At 48.7% G+C, this 14,128-nt stretch overlaps 7 protein-coding genes across 7 annotated transcripts; 5 read left to right on the top strand and 2 right to left on the bottom strand.

Moving 5' to 3' along the window:
* Positions 1 to 855: 855 nt before the first annotated feature.
* On the top strand, positions 856 to 2,718 carry BKA67DRAFT_665636 (uncharacterized protein; the record flags this gene model as incomplete). Its single annotated transcript, XM_046108578.1, has 2 exons — positions 856 to 994; positions 1,043 to 2,718. The coding sequence occupies 2 exons, from the start codon at positions 856 to 858 to the stop codon at positions 2,716 to 2,718; spliced, it is 1,815 nt and encodes a 604-aa protein (XP_045950966.1).
* A 615-nt stretch (positions 2,719 to 3,333) lies between these two features.
* BKA67DRAFT_589183 (uncharacterized protein) lies at positions 3,334 to 4,209 on the top strand. Its single transcript, XM_046104430.1, has one exon. It carries the CDS (start codon positions 3,626 to 3,628, stop codon positions 4,043 to 4,045), a length of 420 nt encoding a protein of 139 aa, XP_045950965.1. The 5' UTR covers positions 3,334 to 3,625; the 3' UTR covers positions 4,046 to 4,209.
* Positions 4,210 to 4,882: 673 nt separating this feature from the next.
* On the bottom strand, positions 4,883 to 5,200 carry BKA67DRAFT_528918 (uncharacterized protein; the record flags this gene model as incomplete). The annotated part of the gene is made up of 2 exons (XM_046098991.1): positions 4,883 to 5,012; positions 5,103 to 5,200. Coding segments are annotated over 2 exons (228 nt in total), but the record flags the coding sequence as incomplete, so codon positions are not given.
* Positions 5,201 to 6,009: 809 nt separating this feature from the next.
* On the top strand, positions 6,010 to 6,915 carry BKA67DRAFT_665634 (uncharacterized protein; the record flags this gene model as incomplete). The annotated part of the gene is made up of 1 exon (XM_046108577.1): positions 6,010 to 6,915. The coding sequence occupies one exon, from the start codon at positions 6,010 to 6,012 to the stop codon at positions 6,913 to 6,915; it is 906 nt and encodes a 301-aa protein (XP_045950963.1).
* Positions 6,916 to 8,226: 1,311 nt separating this feature from the next.
* Positions 8,227 to 9,158, bottom strand: BKA67DRAFT_633609 (putative glutathione-S-transferase theta, GST). The gene is made up of 2 exons (XM_046105625.1): positions 8,982 to 9,158; positions 8,227 to 8,901 (listed from the first exon to the last, which is right to left on the bottom strand). Exons 1-2 carry the CDS (start codon positions 9,108 to 9,110, stop codon positions 8,344 to 8,346), a joined length of 687 nt encoding a protein of 228 aa, XP_045950962.1. The 5' UTR covers positions 9,111 to 9,158; the 3' UTR covers positions 8,227 to 8,343.
* A 271-nt stretch (positions 9,159 to 9,429) lies between these two features.
* Positions 9,430 to 11,148, top strand: BKA67DRAFT_589172 (uncharacterized protein). Its single transcript, XM_046104429.1, has 2 exons — positions 9,430 to 9,671; positions 9,773 to 11,148. The coding sequence occupies exons 1-2, from the start codon at positions 9,553 to 9,555 to the stop codon at positions 10,983 to 10,985; spliced, it is 1,332 nt and encodes a 443-aa protein (XP_045950961.1). The 5' UTR covers positions 9,430 to 9,552; the 3' UTR covers positions 10,986 to 11,148.
* Positions 11,149 to 11,595: 447 nt separating this feature from the next.
* Positions 11,596 to 12,288, top strand: BKA67DRAFT_633605 (NAD-dependent epimerase/dehydratase; the record flags this gene model as incomplete). The annotated part of the gene is made up of 1 exon (XM_046105624.1): positions 11,596 to 12,288. One exon carries the CDS (start codon positions 11,596 to 11,598, stop codon positions 12,286 to 12,288), a length of 693 nt encoding a protein of 230 aa, XP_045950960.1.
* Positions 12,289 to 14,128: the final 1,840 nt, after the last annotated feature.

Genomic DNA, 14,128 nt, shown 5'->3' with positions numbered 1-14,128 from the left:
ACGACATCCATGGTTCCCAGTATTCAACTTTGCATGGACAGTCGACTCGCCGTTGTTCGCTCTTCTGCCTCTGGTGTCTTGAGGAGCAGAGCACACAATCATCGCTCGACTTTGGCATTTGTCGATCAGCGGCCCTCGTAGTGGGTTCACTCGCTGCCGTAGAAACCAGTCATGATTAATTGCCTTCATACCAACGCCGAACTTGTCAACTAACTTACAGCATGCTCGTATTTCCAACCGCAATTTTCCCCCACCCCATTTCTCGCAAGTACACGAGCGCTCCGTAGGCTGTAGGATTTCAGTTCGCCGTTGCCTGCCCGTAACCTGACGAGCCACTTCTGCAAGTCGATTGCCAAGTGCTAAGGTTAGAGCTGTAGCTATTCCGGTTCTACTTATGTACGGTGCCTTATTGCAGCCCGAACACTCTCGCCTTTGGAAGAGCACCGCCTCAAATGCTGACGAACACTTCTTGCCATGCGGCATAGGCTCAAGTTGTTGACATCACTGCGCTAGGATAGCCACTTGATATCTTTATTGACGTGGCCTCGGCTGAGCCTCCACCCTGCTCATTTGACAGCGTCGCCGTCTTTTTCTTTGATTAAGCTCAAGACTCGGTCCCCGGGACTGCCCTGGCAGCGGACCCTGGCCCATCTGCTGCTTGTGCATGATTTAACAACACGCCAATAGCCAGGCTTATCACTCCAGGAGAAACGAGCTTACAAGTACACAGTTGTACGCCCACAACTTCGTTCATTACTGGGGATAACTGCTCCATTCTGATTCTATCAACGAAACTATTCCTCTTTGTTGCGGGAAAGGCGCCTTCTCCGCTCTTCAGGAACCGATCAGAGGCAGATGGCGGAACATGTAGAGGCTCGTTCGTTAGCCTCACTCAACGCCCTTGCCAGTAACCCACCTCAATATCCCACAAATCCAACCGAAAAGAAGCAAGAGCCTCTTACTTTATACATTTCCAGAGTACCAGGCACTCGAGGTATGTGTTGTGACATACGTATAAGAGCTCACACTAACTCTCTTTCAGACATCATCTTATCGACCTTCAAGCCACAGATTAAAAACGTCACAGCCGAAGATGTTGCTAGCTCTCTGTACTATGTGCATCTCAACACGCCAGAAGATGAGCTCTTAGTCTCGCCACAGGAAGGCCCATCGCGACCAAGCCTGGAAAGTGCGAGAAGTGGAAACCTTATCAACCGGAAGCCAGTGGCAGGCGTGCCCAATCCCTCTGGCTTGGGCAAATATCCTACCGCACAAGCTTCTGAACTGCCATCAGCAGTACCAAGTGGAAAGGAAAACCAACCATTTGTTCCGCATGCCCAACAGGAGCCCCCGGCATATGCGGGAAACGCTTCAGCGCCTGATCCATCTCGTCAGATGTCTATTCGCAGGAAACCTTTGGCCTTGCGAGATGTGACGTTTGATACACAAGCCAGACCTCCAACGCCCCCTCCACATCGAGAGCTGCCCAATCTTCCTCCAAGGCCGGATGAGATTGATAATTATCCTGAATATGGCACGACTCCATTAGCGCCACCTTTCCCATTGCGGCCAGAGACTCGTTCGCCGTCTCCATCAAAACGCAAGCCCTTTACTCCTTTTTCACTAACCTTGATTCGCCGCGATCGCACCTCTCACCAACAATGGAACGTAGGAAGGCTCGCATCATTTCAACTCGATCATCCCGAGGATTTCACTGACGAAAAGTACATTCCTTCGCCCTCGATCAGCATACACCTGGAGACTCCCGGGTACTCGAAATTTCGTGGTATGCCACTGCCAGGTGCAGCATTCGATATCAGGGACATTAGAGAGAGTCTTGACATAATACGCCCTGGTAGTGCTGCTCTGGCACCTGGCCTCTCGCACGCCTCACCTCAGCGTGCACGCGCAAAGCCCGCTGAGCCTGCGCCGTTGCATACCTCACCAATATCAGCTAATATTTTCGAGCGCGAGGTCAAGATGGTCTACGCTCCTTCTTGGTCTGCCAATATTCGCAAAGCCTTCCGGCGTCGCGAGTCACGAGAAGACGACTTGCCTGTCTCCCCTCGGCGGCCCGGCCATGACAGGCACCATAGCAACATCTCCGTCGGCTCCTTTGGGGGGGACTTTGATGGCAGCGAAGCACCAGTAATCACAATGCCTAGTCAAGGTCTCAAACCACAAGGCTATATGTTCATAAGTCCCTGGGACGGGCGGTGTGAATTTCGAACTGGCAATGGCGGCCGCAGCCTGCGATGTCGACATGTTCTGCCTTTGCACGCGAACCAGTGGAATCCACTCGCGGATGGAATTGACGATGGACCGGGCGGCTCCAAAGGGCATAGTAGAAATGGCTCCCGGAGTCCTAAAGTTAAAGGCAATGATATATCCGAGCTTCGGTTCAATCTACCCTCATCGGAGCTCTTCAACGCTAAGCACTCAGATCCTAGTAAGCCCCACGAGGCGCGCGAAAGGACTAGGGATAAGATCTTAAACTCCATAACCAATAAGACCGAAGACGACGTGGATGATGAGGAATACGAGAGTGTTGGCTTTGACATGAGTCTCGGCCGCGAACGAGCTGGAGGAGGTATAAGGGGTAAGAGGGCCAAGATGGGCAAGCTGATCATCTGGGATGAGGGGTTGAAGATGTTGGATTTAGTTGTTGCGGCTAATGTTGGGGTTTGGTGGAGTGTTTGGGAGCAGAAGGCTGAATGAGAAGTACCGATTTAGGTGCTTAGGTGAGATTTCGTCAAAAGCTTCATTGGGAATCCCCGAAACCACAACTGCACGGTCATAGTAGTCGCTTTCCAAATGTGATGGTAAGATCCAAGTCCCTTTTCTTCTTCTTCTTCTTCTTCTTCTTCTTCTTCTTCTTCTTCTTCTTCTTCTTCGTCTTATTTCTTTTGCTTTCCTCTTTTTTTCTCCTCGAGAAGCTACCCAGCGCCACGACTCCCAGTTCATGTGGTCTTGGAGTAAATGACACCGTCCAAATGACATGACACGCCTGAGTGGGAAGCCCTCAAGTTGGCGGTGTAGTTTTGACATCTAACACTAACTGCTGACATTGGTGATAAGCTACAGCCTTGAAACTGTTACACCATGTCGAGGTATGCTTGGATAAATATACCAAGCGCAAAATGGTGACATGATTGAAGACATCAAGCTGAGAATATGTTATTGTTCTGCAAATGTTCCCTTACGCGGGCGTTAGGGCCTTATCATATTCAAATAATCATCAGCTGATCATCAGCTGAGCTTAATGAAATAGGATTGTATTTTTTTTGGCTATTGGCATGGATAAGCTCAGCCACTAAGTGAACTTCTATATCTGTGATAATTAGTCTTCCCACAATGCATTACTGCGATTGGTCGCTTATATCATGTAAGCTGGGTTGCTGAATGCAGACTCATCATTCGCTCGGGCTGACTTAGCAGGTATAATCACGAGCCCATTGGCGAGGCTCACGAATCAGTAAGACTATGCATCATCAAGTGGCCTAAGATCTGCAGTATGAAGAGGCGTCTCCCTATCCTCCTAGTTGACCGTAGAACAAAGTCACCAACTGACCATCTTAGGCTTTCTAACATGTCTTCTGACCGATGTTTTCGATCCTAGTACAAGATGCGCGGGGTGGTCTGGGAAGGCAAGCCCTTCACGATGACCGTCAAGGACGTACCAAAGTCCATGATCAAGCGCCTAGAAGGCGCGATCTTCCGCATCATCACCTCTGCTCTTTCCGGCACAGACCTTGATGTATATCATGGTGTTCTCGGAAGCTCCATCACATTTTTGACAATGGGACAAGAGGCCATCGGCGTGGTTGTGGTGGAAGTAGGCAAGGCCGTCGATTCGCTTTTGGTTGGCAACCGTGTATCACCCCCGTGGACCCTCGATGACGGCCATCTGGAGACAGATGGGAGTTTGGTGGCGAACGTGAAGGCTGTAGGCCTGGGAGAGGATCTAGGGTTGATTCAGGGGTGTCAAGGTATTGCCGCCAGCTCACTCTTGGCCGGCGTTGCCCGTGAATTGCGATCAAGCTGACTATGCTCCTTTGAACAATTAAGTACATACAAATTCCACTCGCGAAAAAAGGCCCTGGTAAAGATTCCTAATAAGCCTTCAGGTAGTTTAGAGTACGTGTTCATGTCTGAAATCTGGGTCATCGCATGGGGCAAGGTTTTCTTTTTCTTTTTTTTTTTTTTTTTCAGGATTCCAGCCTGGAAACTCCATCGCTGTCTTCGGGGCTGGCAAATACTTTTTTCGTCCCGAAGATCTGTTCAGCTCTGTTTGCCAACAGAAATCTAGGCCCTGACGGTCTCTTCTGCGCTTATACCACCGTTCTGTGCGACGTAAGTAAGGTCTTCTCTATCGACCACGTGCGAGTCAGCCTCAACAAGGCGGCCTCTACCGGCGTAACCCCCATGAACTTCACCAAAGGTATCCCATCTGGTCAGATCACCAAGGCCCTCCCCAGAAGGTGTCGCGCAGTCCTGCGACTGCTGCGGCTACGAGTGCCTCAACAAAAGTTTCAAACCACTAGAGAACTATGTCATGATGGAAGCCACCCGACATCACAGAGGTCTCAGGCGGCATCGGCGTCGTCGGGGTTACGCCGCAATGCCCAGATCATTCGGGCGTACCGAGGGGTAGTATCATGGCTGGGGACATCAAAAAGCTCCCGTCATACTAAACCAAGGTCTTTTTCCTTTTCTTTTCGCGGGCGGTACAACTAAGCTCCCGTTATAATGCTCCCGCAGCAATCCCGGATACTAGACCATCTGCGATAACTATAAGGTCGGCCCGAGTTAACACAATTCTTATTAAGAGTCTTTTAAAACATGGTGGGATCGGAGTCATATAGTCGTTGCGTAACACCATCTACAGTAAGTGATCGAGGCAGTGATTTTGGTGTATCATACCGTGAATAGCACTGTTAAGCGGGTAGTAATCAGGGTAAAATGCTTCTCTGAGGTGATCTAAACAGTGGAGTGCTTGTGTGACCTTGAGCCTGGTCTCATTTAGACGGCCGCAGGGTTAGAATATCAGGTATCTAGGTATGCTATATTATAAGGGGAAGAGAGTCTATCGTCTGGCTTACTCGGTGGCATATCCTCCTGCCCCTGGGGCATAAAACTGCTCGTATCCAGGCCCCCATGTGTCCATTGCCTGTTTTTCGGGGAGAAGAAAGAAGCGGCCTGAAAGTCCAAACAGTCATCAGCATAGGTGAGTTTTATGATTTAGGTGCTTCACTCAACTTGGTGTAGACGGTCCCGTGCATTATCAATTTCTTCGCTCGGGTCATCGACGTATTATGCCCGCGGCTTCCCATCGGCACGGTCCGGCAAGCATTCAGTACCATCTTCCAGGAAGCATGGGTTTCACTGAAACAGGCACTCCTCAATCCTGACTAAGTGGTCTGCCGCCACGAATTAGTTCTTGAAGATGCAAACGAGCTGTGGCACCTTACAATATACAACTACGAGCCCAGCCAAGCAGATATCAGCGTAAACAGCGCAGTGATCCTAATCCAGAACCTGACCGCCCAGCGCGCCCGGGTAGCCTGCCGTTTCAAGAATAGCTTAGCTTCGGTGGCAACGGCTGGGATGCAGACCCGACTCAGCCTGCGGAACAGCTTCGTATTTTTGAGGCGTCACCGCTTTCGACTAGGAGCAAAGCAAGTAGGTTGATCACGGAAAATTGGACGCCGGAAAAGGAGCACAAGTTCGCGGCACTTTTTGATGAGATAGGGTCGAGGTTAAGCGACACAGTTGCCCCACCTGGCCCTCCTACGTGGTTATATGGCCAGAGGGCCTCCTTTTTGACTACCTATAGGCCATAAGTCCGTGTTAACTGACATAACCCTGTCAGTTCCCCGCTCTCCGCTACGCCGCGTGCGACATACCATCGTTGATATGCGGTTTACGGCACTCATCTTTCCTTCACTCAAATCAGCGTTTTCTGTGGTTTTTGTATCCTCTTTTCACATTGTTAGAAGACGCGTCGAAATGGCCGATGAAATGAGCACTCTTCTGACACCTGAACTGTTTGAGACGCTGGTCGTTGCCAAGCTCCCTTTCTCCATGACAGAGCCGCTTGACTTTGAAGACGTTGGCCAGAAGCAGTTTAAAGGCAAAACACCGATCCCAAGCAATGTGGTTGAGAGCGTCTGGCCAGTTCTCGAAGCTCTCAGTAAGCTCGGGCTGGAATCTATACCCAATCTATTGCAATTCCTCCCGCCCATCGCCGATGACGGTTTTCCACGCCAGGCGCTAGGATTGCAGCTACTGCTCGACCAGATGACCAGGTCCCTACTAAGAGACATCGACGGTCGTTGGAGAAGCGCATATTTCGATGCGATTAGTCTAAAATATGCGTATAACTTGGACGCGCTTCCCGATGAGCAGAAGCCGTGGTCATGGAGTCGCTGGAAGACATTTGCTACGCTCGACTTCTGGGTCCTTGCCCGAACTTGGTATATTTGCCCGTTTGTCCACTCGGACGAGGCCGCAGACCACGAACGCGCGCTGATATTCACCGAAGAGACTCGCAATGTGGTCGAAAAAGAGACTGGGACTACTGACCCCTACCGTGCAAAGCGAGATGCCATTATGTCTGACATTTATGGTGTATCCTTGATGCTCAATGAAGGACCACCTGGAACTGGGGCAACAGTCCAGATGTACGCATATTGGATGTGCAAGCTCATGGACATCCATACACCCATCTTAAACAAGTTTGGGCGTTATCCCTATAGAAACGCCTACTTCGGGAGACAAGACACGCCAGAGGAGGAGGCCTGGGCTAAGAAGCGGGCCGGAAATCCCATGCCGTCCGAGAAACTCAAGAGTCGTCTAAAACAGGACATAGATGCCGGAATTTGGACGCCTCTAGGCGCTGGAAGAATTGCCTGAGGCATTAGAGACAAGATTGTGATGAATAAGATGAGCCCCCGGTGCCCAAAAGTTTTTCTTCTTTTGCATATCCGCCCAAACGTGCCTTCAATGAGGAAAAAGGGGGAAGGGATGGTTGTCGATGTTGAGCGAGTCGGTTGGAAAGGAGCGTAAGTGAGATAAGACTAGATCAGAGGATCAAAAGCGGCTTGGATCCTTCAACCATCTACCATATAATGAGTATGGTGCATGAATTCTTTCCAAAGTGCGAATGAAGGAGACCCATTTTTCGCATATCCAGGTCGAGGACAGTAAAATAGTTTGATGTGCGTTGAGAAAATGCTTTCGGAGGCTACATGCCCTCTCAAACGTACGATGCGACTTACGGTTGAGGTAACCACATTTTTATCACCCCTCTATATCTTAACAGCCCTGTTCACACCCATCCCACGGTATTAATTTGTTTGTTGACTCATAAGCGGTACATGAGACATGGCTAGATATCCCATCTTTTGACGTGATCTAATCGAGATCACATGAAGGATGGAACTGAGTGGAATAAAGCTGGAACTCTTTTTGGTAGCTCTCGTTGTTGTTTTTCTGGGTGCTAGATTTTGAAATTTGACAATTGTGAAGCGGCTAGCGTCGAATGAAAGACCAGTGTCCGAGATATGTTCCAACAACACGTTTAATGGTACCAAATCTGTACTCCATACACTGTTGACTCCTCGATAGGCACCGTGAAATACACTGTTTCGATTCCATAATCGTTCGAATTCATGGTCGCATATGAGCTTACTAAGCCAAGGCCATGGCCGATTTCCGATATCCGATATCCGACAATCCTGCACACCTGTTCACTTGCTCTAGTCACTTTATTGATGAGTCTTTTGGCGACGCATGTTGGACATTGGTTGATGAGGAGATGTGTAATTCCTGGAAAAAGCTGTAAAGCATATATCATACAAGTGAGAATCAAATTGAGTAGTCTCTTATGAAAGGTCTCCATGGAGATATCGATAGCATGATGAGACATGAGTTGGCGTTAGAATTAGAATACTGCCTCATGTATTTCCTCAAAGCCCAATACTGGGCCTTTTGTTGTGGAACTGCAGGAGATTTTGAGGGACACATCACGACTAGAATTTATCATCAATCCTGTCGGTACATAAAATACAACCCTACAACTTTTTGGCATGATAATCTCTGAGTAGTTTTACGTTTGTTCAGAATAGGTGATTAGTATAATTGGCAATTTGGATAAATTCTACAGATTTCAATACTTTCACCATATAGGACTGGCCTTTTGAATACCTATGTATTTATAAGTACCGCCGGAGGGACTTTGCCTTTCTACGATATCTAATTGGATAATAAACCCCTGGAGGCGCGGTCCCATCACAAAGGCCTGGTTTATGTTTTGAGAAGATATGTTTAGTAGATCAATTATTACACTAGCTTTTCATCCCGTGTACTAGCAGCAGACGCAGCCTCCCTGTCAGCAGCTAACATGCTCTGTATAGCTGGTCGATTTGTGCAGCGATCCCACCAAGCACTTACAGCTTTGCGACTGATGATGATATGCCCGTACCCGCACGCGAAAAGCCTTTGGATTAGCGGAATGTAGTAAATATCCGCGAGAGTGAAGTCATTTCCTCCCATGTAGTCTTTACAGTGTAAGAGACGTTCTGCAACGTCGAAAAACATCTCGACCGACCGCAGTGCATCTGAGACCACGGCGTCATCGGGAGGTAGCCCCATGAATTTCTTTGCGAATTTCTCGAATGCGATTTTACCTGCAGACTCTGCGAAGTAGAGCATTTCTACAGTCTGCGCCTGGTCGAATAGTGCCGTAGCTTCGACATCGGAGTCGGGGGGTAGAAGTGGGAAGGAGTACTTCTTGGCGAGGTATTTGCAGATTGCGCGACTCTCGTAGAGGGTGAATCCCTCGGGGAAAGTCACTACAGGTACTTTACCCCAAGGGTGACGTTCCATATTTTCCCTGGACTAGGCGTAGCGGTGTCAGCTCCCACGAGAATCGGACGCTGCAAGCAGGGCATCGTCTGCGAGAAAAATGAGCCACTCACCTTTTGGTCTCCTTTTTGAAGGTTGAGGAGCACGAGTTCGTAATCCGTGAAGCCACCTTCTGCAAGAGTCAGGCGGACACGATCGGTGTTGGTCGAACCGCGAGAGCCATACAGCGTAAAAGCTGGCATTTTCGAGCTGTGCAGCAGTACCGACACGAATCTAGGGCTGTTTGCGAGCCTGGACATTGTGCAAATGCTCATTTCGAGAGAGATCGGGCCAGCCACCCAGTATATATAAACCTATCGAGCCAATTGGGGCTCGGGACGCTAGGGAGGCAGCTATACCTCATCGCGTGCTAGTAGAAGGCCGAAGCCCTTCCAACAGCACGTACAATTGGTGGGTTCGCTTTTGCTGCCCAATCGAGCTAGCGCCAGTGTCTGCTCCTCGGGCGTAATAACAACACCACACTTGTCTGACACGAGATTTGCTGGATCTGGTCAGTTCGGGCTCGTTTGACACGGAATAACCCCGACTCGCCTTCCCCATGGTCCCGGTGATAGAAAAATCTGCATTATTTGATTCGGCTGCTCGGACCTCTTGCTTGCTACGACTCTTCCTCTCGTCCGTGAAATGTTGCGCAATAACGGGGAATGTCCCACCTCCTGCCAGACAATGGCCAGAAGCGTTGTCGCCCGCAAACGGAACATCCAAGGTAGAACCAAGGTGAAGACCGGTTGTGCAACCTGCAGGTTAGTTCTAACGCATATATTCCATCTCCAATCTGTACCCGTAAGATCGTGAAATCGGACGAGAGGTCAGCTCTGCAAGAATTGTGCTCAATTAGCAATAGAATTAGGAAGGTCAAATGCGACGAGATTAAACCGGTTTGCAAAAAATGTGTCAGCACGGGTCGTACTTGCGACGGCTACGCGTCCCCATTCAGAACTTTTACCATACAAAGCATCTACAACGCTCATGCTGGCGGCAATAAGTCACACATTGATCTACAACCCATCGGGCCCACCTTAACTAAGATCGGCCCCCGGGACTGCGTGTCGTATAGGCGGATCAATCAAGCTGGCTTGGAGGACTTGCCTGGCTTCTTCGTCACAGCCCAGCTTCACGTCGAACATGGTTTTGGTCGAGAAGCAACGACTGAGAAGTTCGATGTCATGTCTCTCAGAGCTCTTCGGGAAGATCTGGAGACGTCCAGAGACGGTTCAGCATCTGTCGTGCAGCAGACCCCGAACTATAACTATGGACTCCAACAATACTGTACGGCTTTGGGGGGTCTTGCGTCTAACCTCTCATCCCCGGGCGCCAACGGATTGAAGTCAACATTACTTTGCTGTCAGATCTTCATCAGTATTGAGCAAGTGCGAGGGAATTACTCTGCCATGGCCCAGCATATCATTCGAGGACTCAGGATCATGCAAGAGTACCGGGCAAGGCCAGATTTTGTTGCCGAAGATAAACTGGCGCCAGCAAACCATGAAACTCTACCCTTCCTGGATGTTTTCATCATCAAGCTGTTTGCTGCACCATGTAAGTTCGCGGATCCTCCAGCAACAGCCGACATGGGCGGTACGACTTTGTCCGGGGTTTTGATCTCGCATCATCAACCGCCTGCGGAATCTCGCCATTTTCACACAATTGCTCCCAACATGCGGACAGAGCTTACAAGGATCGCTAAATCAACGCTTGAATTCCTCGGAAAAGTGTCGCGAGTCGAATCAGTAGGAAACGCTCTTCGACTACTATCCGACAAAGCCGCTCTGCTGGACTCTTTAAAATCGTGGCTCATTGATCTCGAGCGCGTCCAGACAGAGATAAAATCTTCTCGCCTCGAGCCTCTTTCAGTGTCTTTCATGCGCTTCTTCCATTTGATACTAAAAATCGTTCTCTTGGGTGCTCTAGACTCCTCACCAGATCTTTATGCCGAGCTGCAGACCGAGAACGATCGATTACAGGGCGTAGCTAACAGCCTGGGTGAAAGAGTCATGGCTTATAGAATGTGCAGTGGGACTAGTAGTGATCGAGGAGAACGATCTAATATGCGCTGATATTCAGGGCAAAGAGGCGTGATCTTTCTTAGCCACGCAGTTGATTTGCAAATTCGACGGAGAGCTACCTCCCTTGAAAGTTTAAGGTGCAGGGACGTTTCTAGCACCCGTACCTTAACCAAGGTATATTACAAGGCGCGCAATAATGTAGAAAATCTTTTTGTTTGTAATAAAATATAGATTAGAAATAAAACACTTTTGAAAAGTGCTTTATATTAGTGTGTATAAGTTATTAATTCAACCGTTTATAATTAATGCAATTTATGCACTTTATAAATAGCTAGTCGAGCGAGAGAAGGCTGGATGCACTATCGAACGTGACTAAGCACAATTCGAGGTGAAAAGAGAAGAACAATAAGTCGATCGCCTTATATGCATAAGATTATAAGCGCATTCCAATTGCAGTATACAGACCGAACAAGCCAATCAGCAGCTGAACAGACCAATCAGCGGCCGATTTGTATCTGAACCGACGCCCCTCATCGATCACGGTGGTCAACTTTATAAATAAATCCGCGACCCCCGTCGCCCTTCGGTAAACGAAGCCTTTTCGTCTCACCATAAGCGCAAGCAGACAAGTACTCAACAGCACGTCTTATTGTCAAAAGTTATGCATTTTCTCCTCCTTGGCGCCACTGGGCGAACTGGCCAGCACGTCGTATCTGAAATACTCTCTCAGGGTCATACAGCGGTAGCCCTTGTGCGTACTTCTAGCAGTCTCACCCCTCGTCCTGGGCTCACTGTTGTCACTGGCTCGCCACAATCGAAATCCGACATACGCAGCGCTCTCTCCGCGGCAACCCCTCTATCACCCTCCGCAGCGATCATCACATTGAACACAGTCCGCGAGTCCGATAGCCCATGGGCGGCGCAGGTCTCACCTCCTCGCTTCCTGGCCGACTCGTGCGCCAAAGTTTGCGAGGTTCTGGAGCATGCCAATATTTATCGCGTGGTAGTGCTGTCCACAGCTGGTGTCGGGGATTCATGGGGTAACCTGCCGTGGTTGAGCAAGGCATTCATGGGTTGGACCAATATCCGGTATGCGCTCGAGGATCATGGCCTCGTAGATAAGGAGATTCGGCTGACGAAGATGGATTGGACTCTCGTGAGGGCTGTAAGGCTGCAATTCGACGAACAGAAGCAGAAGCCGACCCACACGAAGACAGACGTGAAAACGATGGGTAGTGATGGCGTGGGAATGCGCATGACCGACGGTGTGAGTGTTATCAGTGTGGCAAGATTCCTGGTCAAGGTTGCGGTCGAAGAACTTTTCGTCCAAAGGGCAGTGGTTGTGGCCAATTAACGCAGCTGGGCAATTTCCTGACTGCATAATATTAATAATTATTTATATTTAACGTTTAAAGAATTCTATTCCAATTAAAAAGTAATACGGCCCTTGCGGCGTACTGGGGATATTGCCTAAGGAGGCCCGAATGGCAGGACGCCCGCATGGGAAATTACACACATCCATATTCCTTTATCCCTTAGACCTAGGGTTCAAGATCTACGCGGTAAATTTAAGACTCGGGATGTCGTAGGGTGCTTCTAGACCGAAGGTAACTTCGCGAGCAGCCTCCAGCAACCCTACACCAAGCATAGCCGGGGGTTCTCTGTCAATAAGTAGCGAAGTAGCCTGCCTGAGCTTTGTCAATTCCCCTACTCGATGTGATTAAGCTAAACCTGATAAGTCATTCCGTTTTTCATGGCCAGACAAAGTATAGCATAAAGAGTGTATGACTAAGACTTACGTGTTGTAAGGGATGCTCTACGTTGTCATCAGTCCGTTTGTCAGTGATACTTAGATTTCTGGTGATTAAAGGAAATACCTCTTTTTGGTGAACCACCGTTGGAACCAAGGTGGAATTTTGAATTTTCGAGTTCCTTCATACGACCTGAAATAATTGATATTCGAGTTCCTAGTTTAGCCGAAGCTCGCAGAAGTTCTCTGGTATCTAGAGTCACAAACCCAACTTGGTTGATTCTGGGCTCCCTATCAAACAAATACAACTGCTGGCGGCTTTCGTCGACCTCAATATCGAATAATCCAAACATAGAATTGGTTGGAGGGAAGCCATCTTCTCGCATCCCTAGCAGTCGTTGTAAATACTTTAGGCCGCCCTCTTTTTATTTTTTATTTTATTATTTTTACGCGCGGCATTCCACTGTGTCGGAACACGGCTAACCGGCCATATTGCAAAAAGCACCTTAGATTCGAGCTTAGATAGATGTCAGTAGGCCACCGTGAACCGAATGAAAGATGAGGGCTTTTGCTGCATGACAACGCCAAAAACGAGTACTAGTCGCGATGTACCAATTTAACAACTCATGACCCCCATAACACTGTACACAGCCACTTCAGCAACTGACGCATTTAGCAGCAACACGCAAAGCGTCCATAAGAGAAGATTGAGGTAAGAGAACAGGTCATTTTGACCAAGCGAGTTGAACGTCTCGTTAGTGAGTCCGACATGATGTTGGTTGACCGCCGCGATTTCAACGAATCATGCGACTGGACACACTGAAGATTGCGTTCACCACCCCGTGAAGTGCTGTGGCTTTATTGTGGCAAGTCGACTCTGCATATCGAGACGCGTCCGCTAAAATCCAAGTATAACTAGATTGCCACTCCGACCGTGACCTGGGGGGTGTATAAGACAGGACACAGCAGCTAGCTGCAAGGATCCTAGTTTTGGCCCGTGCGATGATCATTTAGTGGTTTTCAAGGTATTTCATACTGGGAGGCAATCACTTGAGCAAGATTACGAGGTTGCTGGATTCGATATTTGCAGTAGTGGATAGCGTGCTTCTTGTTTGGAAGGATATTGTGATGTTTGAGCAGTTCACCAATTCCAAATTTGTTATGACTTACGCCAAATGAATCCGTGAGCTCATCATGTCGATTTGGCAAGATTTGTCCTGAATTGGATGTCTCTTCTGGCCTGACACCCCTTGGAAGGGGTTCTTCAAAATTTCCTTAAAAGAATCTTGCTGAGGCTACTCACAGCTAGTGTTTCATTGTTGATGCCATTATTCTGCGCTTAACCATTAATGAGAGAGGTAGAAACTGATACTTGCAGTTGCAATGTCAGTATACTTGACTTGTCAAAAGCTGGAACGGACTCAAGACTTCAGAAGTATACGGA

The sequence above is a fragment of the Truncatella angustata genome, assembly GCF_020726525.1.
Source record: "Truncatella angustata strain MPI-SDFR-AT-0073 chromosome Unknown BKA67scaffold_15, whole genome shotgun sequence".
NCBI classification, from domain to species: Eukaryota; Fungi; Ascomycota; class Sordariomycetes; order Amphisphaeriales; family Sporocadaceae; genus Truncatella; species Truncatella angustata.
The sequence above is the reverse complement of the archived record's forward strand: the minus strand, read 5'-3'. Positions and strand labels throughout refer to the sequence as shown.